Genomic DNA, 25755 nt, shown 5'->3' with positions numbered 1-25755 from the left:
TAATTCTACGGTTTTTTTTTTTTTTCATTACTTATTTAATCATGATGACATTAATTTCTATTTTACATCTGGTTAGTTGTTTGCTGATTACTATTGTTTTAGTCTTTTGAGTTGAGATTTCTATATTAAATTCTTTTGGTTTTATGTTAAATCTGTGGACTAGAATTTGTAGACTACCTTCATTTGCGTAACAGAGTATTTTTACTTCTTTGTTTCCCATCCTATTTTTTTGATATTGTTCTGAAGCTATTTCCTTGTGGCATTTTTATGATTAATTATTTATATGGGAAATAAGCCACAATTAAAATGAAAAAATAATTTTATCTACGACTGATACATAATATATGTATTATACTTGTGGTGTTTGCAATATAATGCCATATAATAATCCCTTAGGGATTAATAATGCGGGATTAATAGCTATTAATCCCTCTGGCACAACAATCACAAAATTCACCACGGAAACAAAATTATTAACCTCAAAAAGTGTCACTGTCAAACGAATAGTATATTTGACAGTTTGTGTTGAGATGGACGAAAATGAAGAATCTTTTAATTGTACACCACCAGAAATTGGAGAACTAGCTACAGCAACAGCATCTACCTTAATACCTGAAACATCGAAATCCATTTATAATAAAACGTACGCAACCTTCAGCGAATGGCGTGTTCGAAACAACGCGAAATCATTTTCCGAAAATGTTCTGCTGGCCTATTTCGCTGAATTAAGTGCAAAATATAAACCGTCTTCATTATGGTCATTCTATTCAATGATTAAATCTATGTTGTACTATTAATTGTACTATTACCAATTTTAATGTTTTTAACAAATAAAGTTGTTCATTAAAAATCTTAAATTAATTAATTTGTCGTAGATAAAGTAGAGTATATTACTCGCAATAATGGCTCTCATTCCCTCGGAATGTTACTCCCTCGCCGCTAACGCGGCTCGGTTCGTAAATATTCCTCGGGAATAATAGCCATCATTATTGACTCGTGGTATAATCTACTATTATTAACGTTTCGACGCCCAAATCGGGTGCCGTTGTCAAAATACAAAATATTTATTTTTTTATTATTTTTTTCATTTTAATTGTGGCTTATTTCCCATATAAATAATTAATCATTTTCTTGATACTTTTGATAATTTGATCCATGATTAAATTGAAGAGCATAGGGCTCAATGAGTACCTCTGTCTTATTGTACTGTCTATTTCTATAGGTTCTATAAGTTGCCTATCTATTGTAACCTCTATTTTGTTGTTTTGGTAGACGTTTTCAATAATTTTTTATACAGGGTGTAACAAAAATACAGGTCATAAATTTAATCACATATTCTGGGACCAAAAATAGTTCGATTGAACCCAACTTACCTTAGTACAAATGTGCACATAAAAAAGTTACAGCCCTTTGAAGTAGCATTCTTATGGTAGTAGTATCTTAAGAAAAAATTATAGTGAAATTTAGACACCCCATCAAAATTTTATGGGGGTTTTGTTCCTTTAAACCTCCCCAAACTTTTGTGTACGTTCCAATTTAATTATTATTGTAGTACCATTAGTTAAACACAATGTTTTAAACATTTTTTTGCCTCTTAGTACTTTTTCGAAACGTCAGTTTTTATAGAGATATTTTGCATATTTGTCAAATCCACCACATATTTGTATATGGCTAATTACGATTATGGAGACTTGATAATAATAGGAAAATTTATTTATGATTTACATTTTTAGGTATATTTTGAACCATATTAAAAAAGAAGCCACATCTTGATAAAATATGCCTTATCGAAAAAATACAAAGAACCAAAAAAGTTTTAAAAACACTGTGTTTAACTAATGGTATCGCAGTAATAGTTTAATTGGAACGTTCACAACCATTTAGGGGGTCTAAAGGAACAAAACCCCCATAAAATCTTTATGTAAACATATTAGAAAACTGCCTTGTCGAAAAAATACTAACAGCCAAAAAAGTTTTAAAAATATTGAATTTAACTAATGGTGTCACAATAATAATTTAATTGGAACGTATACAAAAGTTTGGAGGGGTTTAAGGGAACAAAACCCCCATAAAATTTTTATGGGGTGCACAAATGTCACTATAATTTTTCTTTAAGATATTCCTGCCATAAAAATGCCACAGTTTCATTTTCAGTAAAAAATGTCTAATAGTTTTCGATATATTCGAAAACATCGATTTTCATTTTGTAACTTCAAAGGGCTGTTTATCTGTATATTTGTACTAAGGTAAGTTAGGTTCATTCGAACTATTTTTGGTCCCAGAATAGGTGATTTAATTTATGACCTGTATTTTTGTTACACCCTGTATACATAGTCTCTATTAACAAAAAATGGATTAAATCTTTGAGCCTTACCCTGTCAAATGGTTTCTTCAAGTCAGTCAGACACAGAAATGCTGGTCTATTATACTCTAGTGATTTCTCAGTAATATTTGCTTTGTGGTGAATAATAGTGATGCTAACTTCCTTGGTTGAGGCTAAGATATTATACTAAAAGCCACAGTTAGAATGCAGTGTAAATAGCATAGAGCAATGTATTTCTTACGGGAGAACGGCCGACCACGTTGCCGGTTTGCCCCGAGCGGCGCATCAGGACCGGTGATTTCTCAGTATATGGCCAAACTACCACTGTGCCGACATGAGCGGCATCGATGCGCGTCCTAAGACCAACACTGCATTCTAAACTGTGGCTTCTACTTTAGACTTTATTTTTGCCCACCTTTATAGAGTGCCTTTATGTTAACTTATTATCTATATTTGTCGATTTATTTTCTAGATTGTTAGTGCACTTCCTGCTCACCTCCAAATAAAACATGGAAGCTCAGATGAGGCATTCATTAGTAAAGATTCTAGTCTTGAAGAAGTACGTACAGATCAAATCGATAGAAAACTGTTGGATTCTGATGAGTAAGTATCTTTTATATTTTTATATTAGCCATATTTAAGGGTGGAGGGAGGTATGGTTTGAAATTAACATTCAAGCACATTTTTGTGAATTTTTTTGAATCTATGTTAGAATGATTTTATTTTTAAATTAAATAATCGTATTCAGTATAATTCAAAGAATACTCAAAAAAATTTTCAAAGCAAAATATTGAAAAATAAGCCAACGGTGGCAAATTTTTACAGACACCTCAAAAAAATGGATTATGCGGTTCAGAACTCGTCAATAGATTATGTGAAACAAAAAATTCAAAAAGGTTTTATTAGCTTATGAGTTTCTCGAGATAACCTTGTGGAGTTTTTTAGTTTTAAAAATTTTTGAGTTTTTGATATCACTCAGAAGTCAAAATAACGAAATTTCTAAGTTTTCAAACCATATCATATAGATGATTTTCTTACTTATTACATATATACATTTTTTTAATATACACATTTATTATTGCTTGTCAAATACATTTTTTTATTTGTAGGAGCAGTGGTATACCTGAGGACGACATTGATACTACTTCGCACGGAAAAATAAGTTTAAGGTCGACCGTTTCACTACCGAGCGTGTCAACTCAACAACCTGCTTATTATCATCATTATCTCAATAACTCGGGAAATTACAGGTAAAGACCTATTTTATTATAAGTGTCATTTTATAAACGAACGAAGCTTGTTATTACTTACGAGAATTTTTTTATTCGTATTTTGGTAAATTTTGATAAATTACTGAAAATGGTTAATTTCGAGTATAATTGATCATTTGACCAATAAAATATTTTCTTAATTACAAAAATAGGTAATCATTCATATAGATAATGACACAATAAGTGATTCTGTGACTAATCAACATTTTTGCGGTAGACTATTTGTTTTAAAGCTGTTTACAATTCTAGGATTGTTTGATAATGAAATACTTTTACAAAGAAAACATATTTGATTTTTCACTCTATTTACTCAAAATACATTTCAAAACGATATTTCTATTCAGGAAATGACTAAAGTGAGGAGCATAAATGAAAACGTAACAAAACTTGAAAAAGACATACAATCCAAAATTAGAACAACTGCTAAAGAAGATAATCAAGGAAAAATTGCGAACGTAAAATATCAAAAGAATTTATTGAAAAATACTTTATAAAAGGTATATATTTATTTTAAAAATCTTCAAAGGCCCACATCTAAATCCCAGAACGTTTTCGATCTACATAGATCATCATCAGTGCTGATATGGACAAATCACATGCTGAACCACTAAATTTAATCTGCCTGTATAAGCACTGATGATGACCTATGTAGATCGAAAGCGTTCTGGGATTTAGATGTTTTGAGAGTTTTTTATAAAAAAAACCTTATATAAAGGATTTTTGAATAAATTTTTTTTGTGATTAATGGTATACAGCCAGCTACAGGAAAATTTTTTCCTTGTAGATTTTTTTAAAATATCAAAGGTTTATTGTAGATAATGAAGTAAGAAAAAGGAACGTAGAAACACAAAAATTGGAAAAAGTAAATTATAACAGCTCAAAAAACTATTGAAGTATAACGGACACAGCAAAGAAAAAGGATACGAGAGGAAAAATACAAAACATTGAAGAAAACAATAAAATCAAATGAAGTAATACCAATGGCAACATGGAGTAAGTTCAAGAGGAAGCTACAAAGCAGGAAAATTAAAAGAAATGGTACTCGAACTTAGAAAATAAAACTTTCAGATCATAGCATTACAAGAAACGAAGTAATTAGGCAATATAGTCAGGAAATAGAAGATTACCTATTCTTAATAGCTGAGGAGATAGCAGAATGCTAGGATCAGGCGTTTTAATACATAATGTAAGGTCTTCTTAGGACCGTTTCCATTTCGTAGAGTTGTGTCGGGAATCTCTTCGTTTCAGGTCAATTGTATCGGGTGTCCCAATAAGAATGGCTCTCGGCCATATCTCAGGAACCGTTTATAGTACAGCTTTGAGAAAAAATATTTATAACAACAGTTGCCTCGGGAAAAGCCTGGAAATTATTTTATAATTGTAGGTCCGCCGCTAGAGGGCGTAATTGAATATCAAAAATTAAAAAATCAAAATTTTACAAAATTTACCTAATGAAAGGACACTGGAAATCCAATCATTGTATTCTTCATAAAATTCTGAGCATATTTGATTTCACAAGTTTAAGTCTACCTTTGCAAATAAAAGGTGGGAGTGTGTGGGAACCTTCTTATGAAAAATGGCTGTAAGTCCGGTTCTGCTAAATCGAATTTTGCATACTTGGTCTTGTTGAAAACAGCTATTTTTCGTCAATGTAAGTGTCTTATTTTCGAAATAGCCTAATAAGTAATATGCAAGGTAGGAGGCGTTATTTAATTATTTTCAGAAATCTAGTTCTCTTTAGAAAATATTAAATACATATATGCATTTTAATCCTGTATTACAAAATTAGACCAAATTAGCAACATAATACCGAAAACCGCATGTGGATACCTTTTTTCTATCTCGAGATATCTTAAGATACGTGTAAATTTTAAACAACTGTTAATGTCACCGATAAACGAAGTTAAGGAAAAGTAGTGTGCTATGGAAAAACAAAGAAACATTTTCCAGATGTAAATGTATATAATTAATTAAAACAACAATAAGACGAACAACACTTTAAAATATATCAAAGAAATAAAAGCAACTACTTACTTAGTGACGACCTAAATGTAGAGTAGATTGAACAGCAGACTCAATTTCTGCTTTCGCAATGCTTTGAATGGCGTTTCGTATTCTCTAGATTCTAGATTCTAGATCATGTTTTCTCGCGTAGTGGGCCTAGCGGCAAAAACAAGGTCTTAAATCCGTCCCCACAAATAAAAGTCTAAAACAGTTAAAGCTGTTGCTATTCAATCTACTCTTGAAAGAGTAAATGCTTTCATCAAAAATGATTTCATCAAAAATGATGGGCAGCAATTTGAACATTTAGGCTAAGTAAGTATAAGACTAAGTAAGTAGTTGCTTTTATCTCTTTGTTATATTTTATAGTGTTGGTTGTCTTATTGTTGTTTTAATTAATTATATACGTTTAAATCTGGAAAATGTTTATATTGTTTTTTCCATAGCACACTACTTTTTCTTAACCTCGTTTACCGGTGACAGTAACACCGGTTTATGTTTAAAATTTACACATTTCTTAAGATATTTCGAGATCGAAAAAAGATTCGGCATTATATTGCTAATTTGGTCTAATTTTGTAATACAGGATTAAAAATGAATACTCGTATTTAATATTTTCCAAAGAAAACTAGATTTCTGAAAATAATTAAATAACGCCTCCTAGCTTGCATATTACTTATTAGGCAATTTGAAAATAAGACACTTATGTACATTGACGAAAAAGAGCTGTTTTCAACAAGACCAAGTATGCAAAATTCGATTTAGCAGAACCGGACTTACAGCTATTTTTTCATAAGGGGGTTCCCACTTACATCCACCTCTTATTTGAAAAGGTAGACTTAAACTTGTGAAATCAAATATGCGCAGAATTTTATGAAGAATGCGATGATTGGATTTCCAGAGCCCTTTCATCAGGTAAATTTTGTAAAATTTTGATTTTTTAATTTTCAACGAAAACATTTCGTTTATAAATTCGCAAAAGTGTGTGTGTTATTGCGTTGCCGCTCCTGCAATACTCGGATCAGATCTATCGATGGATTCTTACGTAGTTTTTTCTTCTGAATCCAAATCTGAAAACGGCATTTCGATATTTCTAACCGTCTTCGAGATAATCGGCTTCAAAGTCTAAAATGTGACGTCACAATCGTTTTATTTTCTTCCTACACACTACACGTCCAGCTGAAATCGTTGCTATTAAGTAGGCTAGTTTTTTAATCTCAATTTGTTAAGCAAAGCATAGGTTATTTACATTTGAGTTTGACACTTTGTGAATGTCAAACTAAATTTTAAATTAAGTATTAATAAAACATCAATGACATTTGATAGTGAATTTAATTATTATATAAAATAAATAAGATGTTCAAAAATACAATTTGAGTATATTTTAAAAGCAATAATTATTTATTAACAGCTTTAAAAAGGTCTATACGGGTATACGGCCTCCCCTTTATGATAAATGGACTGTTCCATTTGCTACGAAATTAAAATATAGTCGGTTCGCTAAACTCGACACAACTGGCTAATAATTTTAGTAGGTAATTTTTTTGTTTTTGCGAATTTTGCCAAAATTGACAAAATTACTAATTATTTAGTAATTATTAACTAATTAGTAATTATTTTTTTGCCAAATTGGCAAAATTATTGACTAAAATCACTAACCAGTTGTGTCTGAGTTTAGCGAACCGACAGTATATGAAATAATATTGTTTGGTATAAAAAATTATGGTCTGATATGTGCAATTACATCCTTCTAATGGAAAAAAATATTTGAAGATTTTTCTCAAATTATGGATACCAACATTTTCATTTATAAGTCTTTTATTTTTAATTTGACGAAGAAAAGTTATTCTTCATAAAAACCTCTTCATGTTCTAAGATTTATGATGCAACCATCATATTGTAAAATTTTATTAATTTTATACGAGGTATATAAAAAATATGAATTTCGATCAAAATTAAACTACCTTTATAGTTCATAATATTTAAATTAGAATGATATAATTGCACAATAAAACATAATTATTAATTCTAAACTACTTTTCATAATAGCAATTTTCCATATTATGAATTAAAATACGTAAATAAACTAAGTTTTCGTTATGATAATGCTCGCATTTTCAGCTTGTTGATATTCAGTTTACGCCCTCTAGCGGTGGACCTAGAATTATGAAAATAATTTCCAGGCTTTTCCGAGGCAACTTTTGTTATAAATATTTTTTTCTCAAAACTGTACTATAAACGGTCCCTGAGATATTGCCGAGAGCCATTCTTATTGGGACACCCGGTACAAGCTATCTTATTCAATTTGTGGAAACTTTTCCTTGCTTTTTCTATTCAACCTTTATTATTTGTTAAATGTTATCAAAAAATCATTTTTGTGAAATTTCCATTTATTATAAAATAATTTTGATATACAGTCACTGTCACCATACATAAGAATGAAAGATCGGAATTCACGATAACAATCTTCTAAATATAGTTATGGCGTTTTAATAGTATTCATTTATTAAATAATATTCACGCACGTTCAAAATGTTTGTGCTTTTCACTTCAGTCGCTGTAATCATTAACGGTCGTACCAATCTGTATTTCTGAGTTTTGTTTTAATACAATTTTAGTTCGAACACGTTGTACAGGGAATTGTTTTGATAAACACTTCTGAATATTTTTCTCTTAACTTTTCATGAATATGTTTTATAAAAATATACAAGTACATTTATAAATATTATTACTAAAGATTTCACAGTCTTACAATATTATTGCTAAAGATCTTGATTTTTATTTTAATTTAACATCATATTTCTTATACTCGCGCAATAAAAGAAATTTGTCAGCAAGACAGCAACATTTAAAAAAAATCGTTTTTAAATGTTTAGGTATGAAGACTTAAAACCGGAAAAGATAACTTTAGACGTGATACGAAAGAAGACTCCCAAATCGCACCAAACTATCGATTATTCTGATTTGGATTACACTCCTCAACGGAAAGGCAGTGGAGATTCGTTAAGTTCCCAAAGGAGCCTGGAGTCCCAGCAGAGTTCTGATTCTCATTCAAGCGTAACAGTAAGTAATTTTTACATTACAAAAATTTTTATCTAAAAGCTTGTTTATTAATTTTTGCGCTTGATTATTTAAGTGTTAGTGAAACAATTTTGTTTGTTAACACATTCGCTGCCAGTGGCGCAACAAGGCGTTTTTAGGGCAGTCAATGAGGGTATTTGGCTTCGAATTCCATCCTACTACATCGATTTACTTGACATTTTCACACTAAGTAGGGAATAGCTCAAAAAACAAAGTCTACCCTATGCCGATGTGCGCATTTATCTTGGGGGTGGTTCCCACCCCTTCCCGTTAGTGAAAAATTCTTTGGTTAAAATAGCCACGGGAGAGGCTAGAGAACCTAATTTTAAGCAAAAACTGTTCTATGATTATTTTTTGACAACTCAATATTTTTTGAGTTATTCGTGGTTGAAAATTGGCCATTTTCATTGAAAAATAACACCTTTTTGGACGGATTTTTGTGAATATCTTAAAAACTATGAATCTAACAAAAAAACTATATAAAATGTTTCTGTAGGTCATAAAAAAAAACAAAGAGATTCGTTCCTTCATAAATCTTCTAGTTAAAATAGAAGGAGGGATATGGTAGGTAAGAAGAGTTTGTTTTTTTTGCTGCATACTCAAATCGGTGTATTCAACTTGAAATAACAGAAAAACGGTCGATATTAGGTGTATAATGATACTTACAACTTTTATAGTACTTAAAAAAAACCTTTAAAATGAGCACTACTAAATGTCGATTACATTCAAACTAAGCGAGATATTCTGCAAAAAAGTTTATGACTAATGTATTTTGAGAAGAAATGAGAAGTATATTTAACCCCTCATCCATCAGAATTTAAATACATCGTTTTCCTTCTACAATACTTTTTATTATAGTGTTATTTATATGTTCAAACAGTTGGACTGGTTTAAAATGAATGTTTTAAAAAATAATAAGATCAAATTATAGAGCGCATTTTGAAATTTTCTTAAAAATCTTCCTTTTTCTCCATGTAACTCGAAAATGATAAGTGATACGAAAAAAGGATACCACACAAAAATGTAGGGTTGTTTCAGATAAAAATTTTATTTTTATTTTTCATTACTGTATCTCTTATCATTTTCAAGTTACAAGGAGAAAAAGGAAGATTTTTAAGAAAATTTAAAAATGCTATCTATAATTTGACCTTTTTTTTCAAAAACCATTCATTTTAAACCCGTCCAACTTTCTGAACATATAAATAACACTATAGTAAAAGGTATTGTAGAAGGAAAACGATGCATTTACATTTTGGTGGACGGGGGTTAAAATTACTTCTCATTTTTTCTTAAAACACATTAGTTATCAATTTTGTTTGCCGCATATCTCGCTTAGTTTTAATGTAATGGACCTTAATATAGCTCATTTTAAAGGTCTTTTCAAGAACTACAAAAGGTATTGGTAGCATTATACACCTAAAATCGATCATTTCTCGGTTATTTCAAGTTGAATACACCAATTTGAGAATGTACCAAAAAACAAACTATTTTCACCTACCATATATCTCTTTTTGTATTACAACTAGAAGAGTTGTGGAGGCAAGTATCACTTTGAGTTAATTTTTATACATAACTATTATATATACCTACCATTTTAAATATTTTCTTTGGTTTATATGAGTTTAAATCCGCTAGAGAAAATATGCCTCTAAAAGAGTCGATTACAAAATTCTTTTATGACGGAAATTGAAACAACAAAATAGTTTATAATTTTATATTGGGTCCTATAATAATGAAAACGTTTTATTATAAAAAGTTCTTTTTTATAAAACTGCAATTATTAATTTTTTCAATAAGTAAAAAAATTGGATCTTCGGGATTTTATTAGACCCACCGCTATTTAATGAGCTCGAAGTAGAACGAAACATGTAATAGTGTCGCTGGAGCTAGATAACATTCATGCTTTTTAAATGCTCGCCCTCTAAAAATCTAATTAAAGAAATCGATTATGACAAAAAAATTTAGGTACAGAGTACAGATCGTGTTTTGTCTGATTGTTTTGTCTTCACTATTTAATTCGTCATACATACATTTTAAATTCATTTTTGTATCAGATATCCGAATTATATCGTCAGTATGTCACAGATGATTCAGGTATTGTTTATTGTAATCAATAAACTATGAATTATAATTATCTTCTCCTCCCAGCTAATTGTAATTCATACTTCGTCTTATTTGTGTGATGATCATTCTTATTCATTGAATAATAATATTATTGAAAACCATTGATTAATTGTTATAATTGACCGTGTAATGTCACAGTCTTATTTGTGTTAGTGTTTGAATATCCTACGATTCATTAGATTTTTAGATAGTAGCGAAAAAAATAATAACTACCAAAGCGAGTAATGCTAAAAAGAGGTAACAAAATTATTGACATAATTATTTTGGATAAGCAATAATAATATATCTCTAAATAAGTTTAAAAATTAGTGTTATATGAATGGCAACAAATAAAAAAGGATATAAAATTCAAATACTACAAGTTTCTATAAATATGTAAAACCGGAATTCATTAAAATACCAAATACATGATTTAAATATTACTCATATTAAGAATGCATACAATAATTATTCCTAATGATGCTTGGAAGTCTTAATGTGTAGCGTTCTAAAAACAAAAACAATCATTAACAGATATAATCTTCCAATATAGTACAATAAATTCAAAAGAAGACTCATTACATAAATGTTAAAATAGCAAAATATGTGGTTTTTGTTAGTATAATTTACTTTTTAATAAAAAATACATTAAAAATTTAGAGGGCGATGTACAAAGAATGGTTATTATTTTATATGAAAATTATATAGCAAAAATTTAAAATTTTATGCTTTATTCTTTTTCTGTTGCTATATAGGGTGAGGCAGATAACTGGCCTATTAGAAATATCTCGAGAACTAAAGGCAACAGAATCATGAAAATTGGAATAAAGGGGTTTTGAAGGATGGATCTATTAAATGAAAATATTTTCAATATTTCAAAATATTTTCATATCTTTGCAACTTCCGGTTATACCGGAATTTCGTTTTTTTTTTAAATAGGGCACCCTGTATATTTTTACATTTTTGGATTCTCTTCGATGTCTTCTTTCTTAAAATATGAGGTTTTGTAATATTATACAGGGTATTTTAAAAGATAGTTACGTTTTTTTATTAATTTCGTAGCAATATTCACACCCTGTAGAATTGTAGTAGTTTGACATCTAAAACTCTACTTACGTTCAAATGATTTTTAATATACTCTACTATTGTTAAGGATCATTAAAATAGCTAAATTTTTAATTTTAGTTACAGGGTTGGTCGAAACTCGGAATGAGTATTTTCTGAGTTTTCTTAAATAGAACACCCTGTATTTTTGTATTGTAGTGAAATGATATTTTATAGTACTTTTTATTTCTTAAGCATTCCCTATACCTAACTGCTTTAATTTGTGAGTTATTGGTGATTCAAGCTAAACATTAATTGCAACAAAAAATACGTAAAATTTTATTAGGTTGGCCGTGAAAATACTCAATCCCAAATAATTTTTCAGAAATAAATACATATTAATCCAGACTGGTCCTTAAAATTACCAATAATGGTTTAGCTATCAAAATACCTACGTAGTTAAGATTGTTGGTGCGATTAACAATTAAGCACAAATTAAAGCAGTTAGGTATAGGAAATGCTTAAGAAATAAAAAAGTACCATAAAATATCATTTCATTACAATACTAAAATACAGGGTGTTCCATTTAAGAAAACTCAGAAAATACTCATTCCGAATTTCGACCAACCCTGTATACTAAAATTAAAAATTTAGCTATACTAATGATTCTTAACAATAGTAGAGTATATTAAAAATCATTTGAACGTAAGTAGAGTTTTATATGTCAAACTACTACAATTCTACAGGGTGTTAATTTTGCTACGAAATTAATAAAAAAACGTAATTATCTTTTAAAATACCCTGTATAATATTACAAAACCTGATATTTTAAGAAAGAAAACATCGAAGAGAATCCAAAAATGTAAAAATATACAAGGTGTCCCATTTAAAAAAACGAAGTTATAAGCAACTTCCGATATAACCGGAAGTTCCAAAGAGATGAAAATATTTTCATTTAATAGATCATCCTTCAAAACCCCTTTAGTCCAATTTTCATGATTCTGTTGCCTTTAGTTCTCGAGATATTTCTAATAGGCCCTTTATTTGCCTCACCCTGTAGTCTGTCCCACGTTAACTTTGCAGTATAGGGAACATATTCAATTCAGTCCTTATTAGAGTTTTTAACGCTGTGATGCCGATTTTATCAAAAATAATTTGTAATTGAACATTATAGATATTAAATTAAAGCTGTTTTAGAAAGACAATCGACAATTTTAGGATTCATATGCGTGTAAGTTTATTTGATATACATTTTACTACGCATATGAATCCTAAAATTGTAGATTGCCTTTCTAAAACAGTTATATTTAATATCTCTAATGTTCGATTACAAATTCTTTTTGATAAAATCGGCATCACAGCGCTAAGAACTCTCATAAGGACTGCATTGGTTGCATCCCATATCTGGGATGGTTGGTTTGGTTCCATAAATTTTCATTCGAGATTCAATTAGGCCAAAATATACTAAGGATTTTTCTTAACTCACTATTGATGAAAACTTGTAATTTGTAGAAAATAATTAATTATGTTATTATCAAGTTCTATACTGTAGTCGGTTTTTCGATTCTTGTACTGCTGTCTTCCAGAACTAAGTTGAAGAGTTGTGGTGAAAATGAGTTGTGTTGTATCAGTTGTGGTTCTATTAAGAGAGTAGGCGCAAAATGTTGGACCAATGCTTTTTAAATGCATTCATTTTTTTCGAATCCTGAGAAAACTAATAAATATTTTTGAAAAATTTAAACGCAGATTGAAAGACTACATCATTACCGAGGGCCGAAGTCCCTTAGAATATACAAAAAGTTTCTTTTGAATGAGATATTTGAAATTAAAAAGCACACTAAATTTTCTCTTTTTTAGCCCTGTAACTTATTAAAATAAACATTCAAGCCTATTCTGTAACTCATTTCGATGATAGAAGTCAGTAAAATCGAATAGAAGTGGCTAAGTCGAATAGAAATAGTCCAAATCCGTATTCCATAACTACTTCGGAATCTCTACAATCGTAATAGTGAATAGAAATCACTTCGACAGCATTTACCCTGTCGAGGTGAGATTTCGATTATCGGAATTGTGGTTGACGCAAGCGCATTTTGTTTTGTTTTGGCGTTTATATTTTATATATAAAAATAATTGATTACTACTTATTTATAATTATTTATAGTATTTCTACCTTTTTTTTAGCTGCTTCATTTTTAGTCTGTGGTTTTATTTGTTTAGATAATTATATATTTAATTTAGACATGTTGTAGGACCTAATCTTATTTATTTGCTATGTGACATCTGAATGTTTGCCACTCGCAGTGTTGCCATACTGTTTTTGCTTTTATTTCTTGTACAATTTCAATCAATGGTATAATTTACGAGAATATCATACAATAGACTTCTTATGCGTTGATTGATAAATATATATATTTGTATATTATACTAGTATACCTACTTGTATATTTATCAGTCAACGCTCATAGTCTGAACAAATTATAGAAAAGTTGCCATTTTTGGGAAAAGTTGTTTAGCAGTTATTTCAGCTGGAGTCGAATCTTAAAGATTGCATATTATTAGTAATATCAATTTTAAATAATTTATTTAAACAAAATCCGTTCCAACAAAATATGATCGTCATCGGATCGTCCTTCCCACTGTTCCAACAAGAATTGTGATCTTGTAGTGACAGTTTCGTGATGACCATTTCAGTAATCATTTTTTTTTCATAAGTTTTTCATTGATTGTCATTTGTTTCGAGCTTCTGTCATGTGTCACATAATAATTAATATATCTACGGCATACGTCTTTGGTTTTTATCATTGGATATACCAACAACAATATACATATTGATAGATAAATCAGTTATGAGTCAGGTAACCGTTCCAACACCAGTTTCCAAATTACCGTCATCGGACGATAACTGGGCGACACAATTACGAACATGCGCACAACAAACGGTACAAGTAGTTTCGTGACGGTTTCTGGACCGTCCAAAAGTTCATGTTGAAACAAACCTAATAACATCAACTTAAATATCTTTGATTTAAAACGCCCGGTTTCATAATCAACTTAAAGTGAACATTAAATAAAGTTCACTTTAAAGTTGACATTTACCCGTATGAATTGCATTGATAAAGGTACCAACTTATAATTTAAAGTCCACTTTAACTGATTATAAAACCGAGCGTTAAAAGCATTTATACTTCTTATATTCACTTTCACTTTTCTTTTTATTTATCAGTTTATCTTCTTTTTTATATCAATTTTAATTAACTCTAATTTAAAACCATTTATTCTCTTTTGAGCTTTTTGCATCCAGTATTTACACTAATATTTTATTTACTTTTCAAAACTAGAGGATAGTATGAAGAAAGTATGAAAACATTGAGGATATGGCAACGGTGGCATATTTCGAGTAACAACCAGAACACAGAACACTGGTTAATGCGCGGTTGTCGCCTCCTCAGAACCGTGTGAAATAGAAGTCAGAGATTTCCATTACGATATGAGTTACAGAATACCAATCCAAACACAAAAATGACGCGATAGATATCAAACATTCCGATTTTGGGTAATTACGATTCGACTTGGTCATTTCTATTCGATTTGTTAAAAGTTACAGAATAGGGCTGATTATAGAAGTCTTTGGGGACTTTCGGTCCTCGGTAATAATGTAATCTTCTATTCTGCGTTTAAATTTTTCAAAAATACTTATTAGTTTTCTCAGGATTCGAAAAAAATCAATACATTTAAACAGCATTGGCCCGAAATTTTGTGCCTACGCTCTTAAAAACGATCGTTTTCAACAATGGGCCAAAATCTCAGCTAAGACGCTACTGCTGAAAAATGATATATTAACATAAATCATTTTTAAATTTTGTTTTAATTGCTGCTTAAGAAATAAAGTTTCCATAAGACAGAAATATTTAGGAATGTAGGAAGTTAGGAATATTACACTAAATACAATATCACAAGTGGTATTAACTTTTGGAAAACGTGTGCTAACTCTCATAGGCTAGATCGAAAACTTTCTACCTTTCCTTTGTAAATATTTGTGTGTGGCCATCATCAATTTAAAACAAACTATTGATTTAACCCTATATTGCATAGCGTTGCTTTAAGGCAACACCAAAATTAACTTCCGTTATAAAACTAATAGGGGAGTGCATTTAGATTTTCACTTCGGAAAAAATCAAACAAGATAAAACTTTTTGTAATTTTATTAAGAAATGTTTAATAAACAACATATCAAAAAGTTCTACTCGAGAAGTGGGTGCTTCATTTTTTATTAAACAAATGAACAGCGAACTTAGATGTTTTTTTAAATAACTCCGAAAATGTAATTTTTAGAAAAAAACTGACTTGACCATTGAAAAATTCAGAAAATTTTACAAAAAAAACCTTATATAAAGATTTTTCTAAAATTAAATCTCTAGCTTCTGTAATTTTTTATTTATAACGCTAAAGTCACACTTCTCACACACATTGGCGCACTGTAAACTAGCGTTGGAAGAAGTGCACGGTTGAGTTTTTTTAATGTAATTCTTTAACTAATGGATCAAAAGAAATTTTACAAATTGGACCTGAAAGAAGATCAAATAAGCTATCTTATGGTTGTAATAAAGAGAAATAAAATGTATGGACATAAGTACAGTGTGTGCGGAAAGTGAGCCTTACATGAATTTTGTTTAAAAATGATTTAAAAATGTGTAACTAATACAATTTTACTTATAAAACTCTCAAATTTGCACAACTTACCTCTCAATCATCTTACTAAACGATGTTTCATTCAAAAAAAAAAGAATGTATGTGTACTTTGTACGCACGTAAGAAGTTATACTTCTACTACATATTATGTGATTTTTAAGACTATACCAAAAATTTAAAAAAATAAAAGAATAAAACGCACACAAACACATTGAAAAATGCCACAAAGAAAAAATGATTTCTGGACGATAATAATTGTTGGCAAAAATTTTAAATACGCATTTGCTGAAAAAAAAAATTATATAACAAATATACTTAAAATCATAATATGCATAAAAAAATAAAAAAATAAAACTTGCATCGGGAATTGAACCCTTGAATTTCGTGCCGCTTTGACTCGTAATCGAAGCGTAGACTCACTCGTCCAATCGCACATTATTTATCATGTGGAAAAATACGGTAACTGAACGTTTTACTGTTTGACAATTGTTTTGAAAATTATGTAGTTTAAATTTTGTGGAAGAAAATATAAAAATATAACAAAACAGTAAGAAAACAATATATTAGATGAAGATTGGTAGAACTTTTGTTGGTAATCAAATTAAGTATGTAAATCAAAGCATTACATACCTACTAGATAAATAAATCTACGCCAAAAAATCATAATTTAAAAATAAAAATCGAACCTAATTTGGGATTTCTCTCTAAAATCCGCATTCTTGAAAAAATAAATGTATGTATTTCAACCTAATCCAAATGTATAATTACAATATGATTATAATAAAAACTAGGTACTTACCAAATTAGAATGAGTTTTCCTTGTCCAAAATAGTCCAAAAGTCCAAAAATATAGGTATATGAAAACTATTTAAAAAGGCAGTATAACTATTAACTAACTTTTGTTTGTTGTTTCTTTTCACACAAATTTTAAAACGCAACAACCATAAATAATCTAACTACAGCTGTGCCACAGCCACCATATTGAATAATTTTTGACATGTCATTTGAACATCCAATCAGAACAAAGTTATAATGCGCATGCGCCCGGTCGCTAGGTTTTCCCATATAAAAATTTACCCTCTATCGCCGGTAAAGAAGTATAACTTCAAAAATCTCAAAAATTTAATTCAAATAATACGATGTCTCAAAAAATGTAATTTTTTAAAACTTCGTAGTTGTACAGAATTCCCACCACTTTAAGACGGTATTACTCAAGCTTGAATAAATCTAATACAATTTTTTTGATATCTTTTTAAAGCTTAGGATGTAATTTTTAAAAAGCACTGAATTATTTTAGTTTAAATGTCAAATAAATAATTTCTTTTTGAGAAAACTAAGAAAGATAACAAAAATGTAATACAAAAACCGAAAATTACCAGCTGAAAAAATGTATATACAGAGTGATCAAAACTTTTTTCTGTAAAACTTACCTAAAATACATTTAATAATAAGCTTCAACAATAATAAATGTTCAACAAAAAAAATTTTTTTAGCTCTTATACAGTATGTCTGCGTAACTTGGAACCTATTGATAACTTTTTTAATATCAGTTTTACGAAAAAAAGTTATTCTTTATAAAATACTCTGCATCGTATATAACATAAGATGCAACCATCAAGTATCAAATTTTGTTAATTTTGTACGAGGTACTTTAAAAAATATGAATTTCACTCAAGAGTAAAGTACCTTTATATTTCACAATATCGAAAATTTTTATAAAGAAAAGTTGTTTGGAATTAAAAACTATGTTCCAATACCTAATTATATCCTTCTAATCGAAAATTTGTTTTTTTTTTAAATATTGTTTCAAATTAATTATACCCAACAGCATTATTTTCACTTATTATTTAAGATAACTGTTTTATTATTAATTTTATGAAGAAAGTTATTCGCCATAAATAGCTGTGCATGGTCTAACACTTAATATGCAAATATAAAATATTATATTTTATCAATATTATTCTCATTGTTTCGGACAAGACTGTTTGAATTGTCCCGTTTTAAATGAACAAGAAATTGAAGAAAGCGAAGATGTCAGCGTAGTTGGAGGTGATATTGAAGAGATAGATTTTGAAGAATTTGTTCTTTCTTTCTAATACATTTTAATTTTTAATATTATTGTGAAAATTATTTGTTTATCTTTTTTTTAAGAATGAAATTCCATATTTTTTTGATTGGATTCTACTTGTTTTTCATTTAAATATCGGCCATTTTGGATCCGCCATTTTGAAATTTAAATTTTTAATCTTTAATTCAGATTCAACAACCTGTTAAAAATAAAGACAATAAATGTTTTAGAAAAATGTTATTTTTTATGTTCTTTTTCGAAAATCCGCATTTTGGATCCGCCATTTTATAGTTTATAATGTTAACATTTAAGTTAGGTTTATCAAAGCTCTCAGAAATAAATATATGTAGAAATAAATACATTTTGTAAAGAAATTATGATTTTACAACTATTCTTTAAGTTATCCGCCATTTTGGATCTGCCATTTTATAATTTAAATTATCAAAATTTGATTCAGGTAAATTATTAAAATTAGGATTTTACAACTACATTTTAAGGATTTTTAGGAAAAAATCCGCCATTTTGAATCCGCCATTTTGAATTTGCAAATTGTAATGTCAGATTCGGGTTCAGCATAATCAAAACTAAAATAAAAACATTTTTTATCAAAATAAAATGTTGAATTCACCCATATTCTTAACATTATTTATACAAAACAATTGTTATTGTTTAAACAATTAATAAACAATTAGCGGCAAAATTTGTGAGTAGAACTTTTTACTTTAACATATTTATAAACTAACAAAAAAAGTTTTAGAAAAATATAACCTTGTTTGATTTTTTCCGAAACATTGTATCTTTTCGTTCTAATTGCACTCCCCTATAACCTTTAACTATTAAGTGAATTTAAACTGCATGTTGTGTTCTGAAAGATACATTCTATCTATGTAATCACGCAAAACTTCTACGTCATTATGTCAAGACAAGTTTTCGCGCCAAAAGTTCGCGGGCGTTGCCAGTCGTGTGTTATAAGCGAGAGGTAGAAGACCTTTCAAGAAGTTGTTTTCTTGTTGTACACCATTTTTCAACGTAAAATTGGTTACTTTTTCTAATAAGCTTATGTGAGGGAAGTAATTCCTAGTAATTTTATAATTGTAAATATAAAATAAGAATCACAAATCAAGTTGTAAACAGGTCTTGCTTTGAGGCAACTTTATGCAATTAAATCATGGAATTATTTAGTTAGTGTAAATCGATTGTATGGAAATCGGAGTAACAGAAATGAAAATGTTGTTATAAGAGCAGTGCCAGATGATTCTGATGACAGTAAAACAAAATCTGCTTGTACAAAACCTATTTTTGTAAAACAAAAATTGCATTACCTATTCCGAAGTGGAAAGGTAATGTACCTACGACAAGTGAACTAAAACAACCAATAGAATACTTTACTAAACTTTTTGATGACGAGTTGATTGGAACTCTAATAGAGCAGTCAAATTTATATAGTATTCAAAAAAGTCGAAATAAGCCACTTGGTGTAAAAAAAATGAAATTGAACAATTTATTGGTATGTCATGCTACATGTCTACCCTACCTATATATAAACTACCGCAACAACCAATGTTTTTGAATCCAAAAATGAGGATTACCCAAGTAGCCGATGTAATGTCTGTGAATCAATTTCAGGCTATAACAAAATTACTATGAGCGACAATACTAGACAACCATCTAAATATTCTCCAGATTATGACCATTCATACAAGATAAGACCGTTGATCACTAAAGTGAATGAATTATGTTCTACAATTCCCCTTGGAGAGTTGTTGTCAATAGATGAACAAATTGTTCCTTTCAAAGGAAGAAGCAGTATAAAGCAGTGTAATCCAAAAAACACCGAAAAGTGGCGATACAAAATTTTTGTTTTATCTGATTAATGTAGTTTAATTGCATATTGTTGCTTACAATACACATTCCGAATTTTCCAAAAAGGGGGGCCGACTCAAAAATTAAATTAGGGGAACATTTATGTTCATAATTAAAGCCATGTAAAATAAAAAAAAACATTTTTAGTTTGCATATTTAAAATTCATGCAATATAGGGTTAACATTTTCGTTTTTAAATTTTTCTAAAAACTTAATTTTAAAAAAAATATCTTTACAAGGTCCGAGAACTTCACAAACAGGAACAACCTCTACTGGACAAACAATGGTCATCTACCAGCACAACCAGTGATCCTTACTCGGAGAGCAGAGTCACACACTCAGCACCGCCTATAATCAGAGATCGATCTATGTGGGACAAAGAACCTGTTACACGAGACTATTACGTCAAAACACCTTTGACGAGAACTGAAGCTGTTAATTGCTGGGTGCCACCGACTGTGGTTAGGAAAGACATAAGGTAAGCACAAACTATATTTGGTGTTTAGGATTATTTTTGTCGTTAATATATTAAGTTTATCAGGGTATATCTGGTCGTCTTCTAGTCTTCTTCACCAATCAGAATTATCCGACATTGGAGATCACCATTGCGAAGGCTTCTTGATCGTCTGCCACAGATAGATAATTTTTTCAGGCCTGTAAGCCTGAATAAATGCTTAATACTATCGATCCATACACTTTTTAAAATAATGATAAATGGTTTGAAACGATCGAATTTATAATCAGCTTCTGTAGGTCTGCGGTTATCCAAATTATCTGCCGTAATCCTCTTCAAAGTTCTTTAATTCTAAAAATAAATATCTTAAAGGCATGGAATGCATTTTCATTTCAACTGAGCATGAATCTCTTCCAGATCTTCCTATATTTTGCCATCTTCTTTGCTTCTCTTCATGTAACCTTTTTTTGTCAAGTTGTTTTGCTATAACTTTTTTTCTTTTCAACTCTCTGTCTTCCTCTCTTCTTTTTCCCTTGTGCTGGAGTTTACAATCTCTTTTTACCAACTTAACTGCCTTTTTTCAATCGATTTAATTCATCCCTTATAACATTATTTCGTACCCTATTTCTTCAGGTTGTTCCCTGTACCCTTCGTAAATATCTCATCTCTGCCACAAGTATATCTTACCAACGAATATAGACATAGACGCATATAGAAGCACATTTCAAATAAGTGATTTGGCCACGGTTAGTATACTTCAAAATACTCCTGTATACAGCGACTGCATAATTTCTTTTTTCACATATGCCTACTTTACATTCTTCTTTTTTACGGTGTCTATCCATTCCGGATGTTGGCGATGAGCATGGCTATCCTAACTTTGCTTGTTGCTATTCGGAATAGTCCGGTCGTAGATGTATTGAACTACTTTCTAGATTTTGAAGCCAAAATATTTTTCTTTTTCCTGGTCCGCTCTTTCCAAATACCCTCATCCTGAAGAACAAGCCATATCTCTGTTCATTGCAACATGGTCAATATAATATTATAGTTTGCGCTCTTTGATTGTTTTAATAATTTCGGATTCCTTGCCTGTTCTATGTAGGACCTAAAGATAAGTGACACGGTCCACCCATGAAATTCTTAAAATGCGTCTGTAACACCACATCTCGAAGGCCTCGAGTTTACTTAAAGGAACTTCAGAAAGTGTCCAGGCGTCCACTCCGTATAATAACGTAGAAAATACATAGTTTATGATGATAGAGATCTTTGTACCAAGTGGTAAATCGTGACTTCTGAAAAGAGATTTTCATTAGATTTGGTCCCATTGGTTTTTTGTGTTGGTACCAAGGTATGTGTACTGTCACCCTGTCAGTTGGTTGTTGGTTAACCAAAAGCCGTTATTTGATATTTCGCTCTTACTGACTACCATGTACTTTGCTTTTTTTCGTATTATTATTCTTTCGACATTATTCTTTGCAAACCATCTAAGCTATCTGCAAAAACTATTGTTGTTTAGACGCACTCCGTTGACTAATATGTCTTGCTCTATATTTCTCCCAGTGCTTCCTCAAAGGTATGTTCAGAGTACATATTAAATAACACCGGGGACAGAATGCATCCTTGTCTCACTCCTCTATCTATGGAGACTGTCTCTCTGAATTGGTCATCCACTTTAATGTTGGCAGTTTAGTTGTAATATTAATTACACATGTTCAATACAATGTTTACATTACAATACTATCAAATGCCTTTTTGCAGTCGATAAAACAAATATATATGTTATAGTTGACATCCCTGCACCTCTGCATAAGCACTTGGATTATAGCGAATAGAGCCTCTCGAGTGCCTAGGCACTCGGAAGGCATCGCGGAATCCAAATTGTGTCCATTGTTCTTCGCATGTTTTTACATATTCTGCCATGTATCACTTTTAAAAATGTTTTAAAAGTGGCTCATTAGGATAATTGTTCCTTAATCTTTGCATGTGTTAATCTTTGCATTTAATTTTTTGGGTACAGTTACGAAGGTCGACTTTAAGCAGTGTTGGGATATTTTTCCAGTTACATAATATATATTTTGTTAAACATAATTGTTATCCATTTTATTTTTAACTGTTCATTCATAAGTATTATGAATTCTGCACAAAACTTGTCAGGACGTACAGCTTTTCCATATTTAGTGGTTCTGTTTGGCATTCCGTATCTTCAATGGTATTACGCCTTTCATCTGCAAAAGTTACTTTCACATAAATATTTCTTCCAAGTATCTAGTTTTTCTTCGACACTTGATTATCTGCCAAACACAAATTCTTCTAGGATTGTATAAGCCTAGAGCTTCTTTAAATTAAAAATTTTTAATCACAATATTGTGTATAGTTCTAAAGAGATTCAGTTATTAATTAGCGTTAAAAGTTGAGTTTGTTTAGATATATAATTTTATAAAATGCAAAAATTTAAGCTTTATATTTTTTTATGTATATGGGTCCTTCTGTTCCAGGCATAGTGATTCGAAACACCTAAGAAGCTATCAACCAGTACGTAGGCCGAACAGGGAAAAATTTCTGCCCGATGATCGACCTGATGCCTATCCCTACGTGCAAACGCCTAACAAGCTGGAGCAGATCCTGGGACGACCGGAGGCGCCTGCTAGAAATACGAGAAAGTCGAAAAGAGGGCACGTTAAGAGTTTGGGAGAGGAGGTTACAGATAGCCTTAGTTTAGATAAGAACGTGTTTTTGGGGACCATAGACGAATCTAAAGTGCATCCTGAGTTTATTATACAAGAGAGGTGAGGTTTTTTTTTATTTAATTGTGAAGTACATGTGAAGTTTCATTTTGTACTTGTTGTCTTTCCTTTCCATATTACAGCTCCCGAACCGAACCATAGCCTGTGAGAGAAACCCTGTCTGCGTAAAGATTAGGTGGGTGTACGACCGACAACAGCGGTTGTTACCGGCCATGGTTCGTTCCGGGAGCTGTAATTTGTGACATTTTTTTCACTTCGCACTGTAAGAAGATATTTTATGCACACATTATTGCAGGGAATACCGAAAAGGTTATTTAACTAGGCAGTAAAATGTTAAAAAAAAGTTTGTCAAAATTTGTCATTGTCATAGTGGGGCAGCACCCTGCGTGCCTCTATTTAGAATCTTACACTCTTCTCTCGACTTCAGATTAATACGAGTGGTTTGCCAGCCACAATATGACACAATATAACTTATTTTAAAGTTTATTTTGACGTTTCAATTTCCACTTCGGACAACAATACAATAAATAAAACAATAACAAACTTCGGACAAACAATAAATAAATTGTAATGTATTGTATTTTGAGAACGATTTCCGAAGTGGAAATCAAAACGTTAAAATGAACTTATTTTAAAGTAAAAGTGTGGTTTATACTCAATAAAAATAGTAAGCTGCTGTGGCGACACGCTTTAATTACTATTTTTGCTAATTTTATTTTTTAATAACTTTTCTCAAAACGGTCATATAAATTCACATCTAATATACAAACCAGATGCTAAGAAGTTTTACGAAACGAAATGTATCCCTAACCATAATATGTTTTTGGTGTGTTCAGTTTAACAAACTGAATTCCCCATACATTAATTACCTTATCAAATTTTATGTTAACTTCTTAAAATACAGAAAGGTTCTCAACTTTTAAAACGCCAGATGTAGTAGTTTATTGCCTTTTCTAGCCATATTCTAGAAACACAAACATATTAGCGTTTGTGGTTTTTTTCAGCCACAGTTAGTCGATAGATAACTACGAGTCGATTCACAGTCTCCCGTCGAGAGACACAACCAAGCGGTCGTCGGAATAGTTCAACAACATACCCTTTCGAGATATAAGCAAAACACGCCCTTCTTTTTATCGACACAAATAAATCTATTATTGTTCATTGTTTACACTTATTTTTAATTGACTCCGTAACCTACCATCGGAACACTGCTATTTAGATCAGTTTTAATATCGCTATGCCGTTTTAAATATGTTTCTTTCACTTCCTGCCGTTGAAAGTAAATACCTAGGTTAAATTCTTTCCGATACTGTGCATAAGAATAGTAAATAAATTCAGTAGAAATGACTACCTAAGAAGCTAATATCAATTTAAGTCTGGTTATTTCAATATTTGTTGAAGATTACTGTTGTTACCTTATCCCGTGTATCCCAAATTCATTTGAAGTTGTATCAACGTACATGTTTTAATATAAACCATTTTTTGACAGAAATTCGACAGACGGTGGAACCAAACAAAGCCTAACGCCGAAACGCCAACGCCAAAATCTGCCGCAACTCGACCTGAGGCGAAGAAACAGCGATCCGGCTACGAAAATCGCCGTCATTTCTGATCATCCCGGCGGCCTGGACGCCAGTCCGTCTATCAAAACGAATGATTACAAGTACGACGTGAATGCCCTCTCTATCGCCGGTCACTCCTTCAGGAAAATACCTAGAATATCCAAGGATGATCTGTGTATGTTCTGTAACACCGAGCTAGATGCCTTCTACACACCAGGATACAAATGCACGAATTGCAAGAAACAGTTTCACACTAAGTGTATTCAAAACAAGGTAAGTCTGTTTTTAATAACTAAATAAACATTTTATAGATATTTTTCGAATGTATGTAAGTACTTTGTAGTGTTTCAGTCTTCTCTGTTTACTCTTTGGTGTTTCTACCTTTTATGCCTCATTTTTGTAGTTATCTAGCTGTCTCTGGCTTTGATGCCATGGTTTATTTTTTAACCAGGAGGAGTAAACTTAACACAGATTCTGTGTTAAGAAACTTAAGACAGATTCACACACAAGAAAGTCACTAGAAAAATAACCAAATACATCTTCTTTTTGGTT

The 25755-nt window shown here is 30.5% G+C and overlaps 1 protein-coding gene across 4 annotated transcripts in view; it reads left to right on the top strand.

Annotated features, from left to right (window-relative positions):
• Positions 1-25755, top strand: part of LOC114335736 (unconventional myosin-IXa) — a 209504-nt gene that overhangs the window by 153896 nt on the left and 29853 nt on the right. For all 4 annotated transcript variants that reach the window (XM_050644658.1, XM_050644660.1, XM_050644659.1 and 1 more), the window contains 6 exons: positions 2796-2926; positions 3433-3573; positions 8472-8658; positions 20683-20921; positions 23393-23683; positions 25131-25476. In XM_050644658.1, coding sequence (XP_050500615.1) covers positions 2796-2926; positions 3433-3573; positions 8472-8658; positions 20683-20921; positions 23393-23683; positions 25131-25476 — 1335 coding nt within the window. The remainder of the gene's footprint in view (positions 1-2795; positions 2927-3432; positions 3574-8471; positions 8659-20682; positions 20922-23392; positions 23684-25130; positions 25477-25755) is intronic.

Source organism: Diabrotica virgifera, chromosome 2, assembly GCF_917563875.1.
Source record: "Diabrotica virgifera virgifera chromosome 2, PGI_DIABVI_V3a".
Classification (NCBI taxonomy): Eukaryota; Metazoa; Arthropoda; class Insecta; order Coleoptera; family Chrysomelidae; genus Diabrotica; species Diabrotica virgifera.
This window is presented reverse-complemented; position numbering and strand designations above follow the sequence as displayed.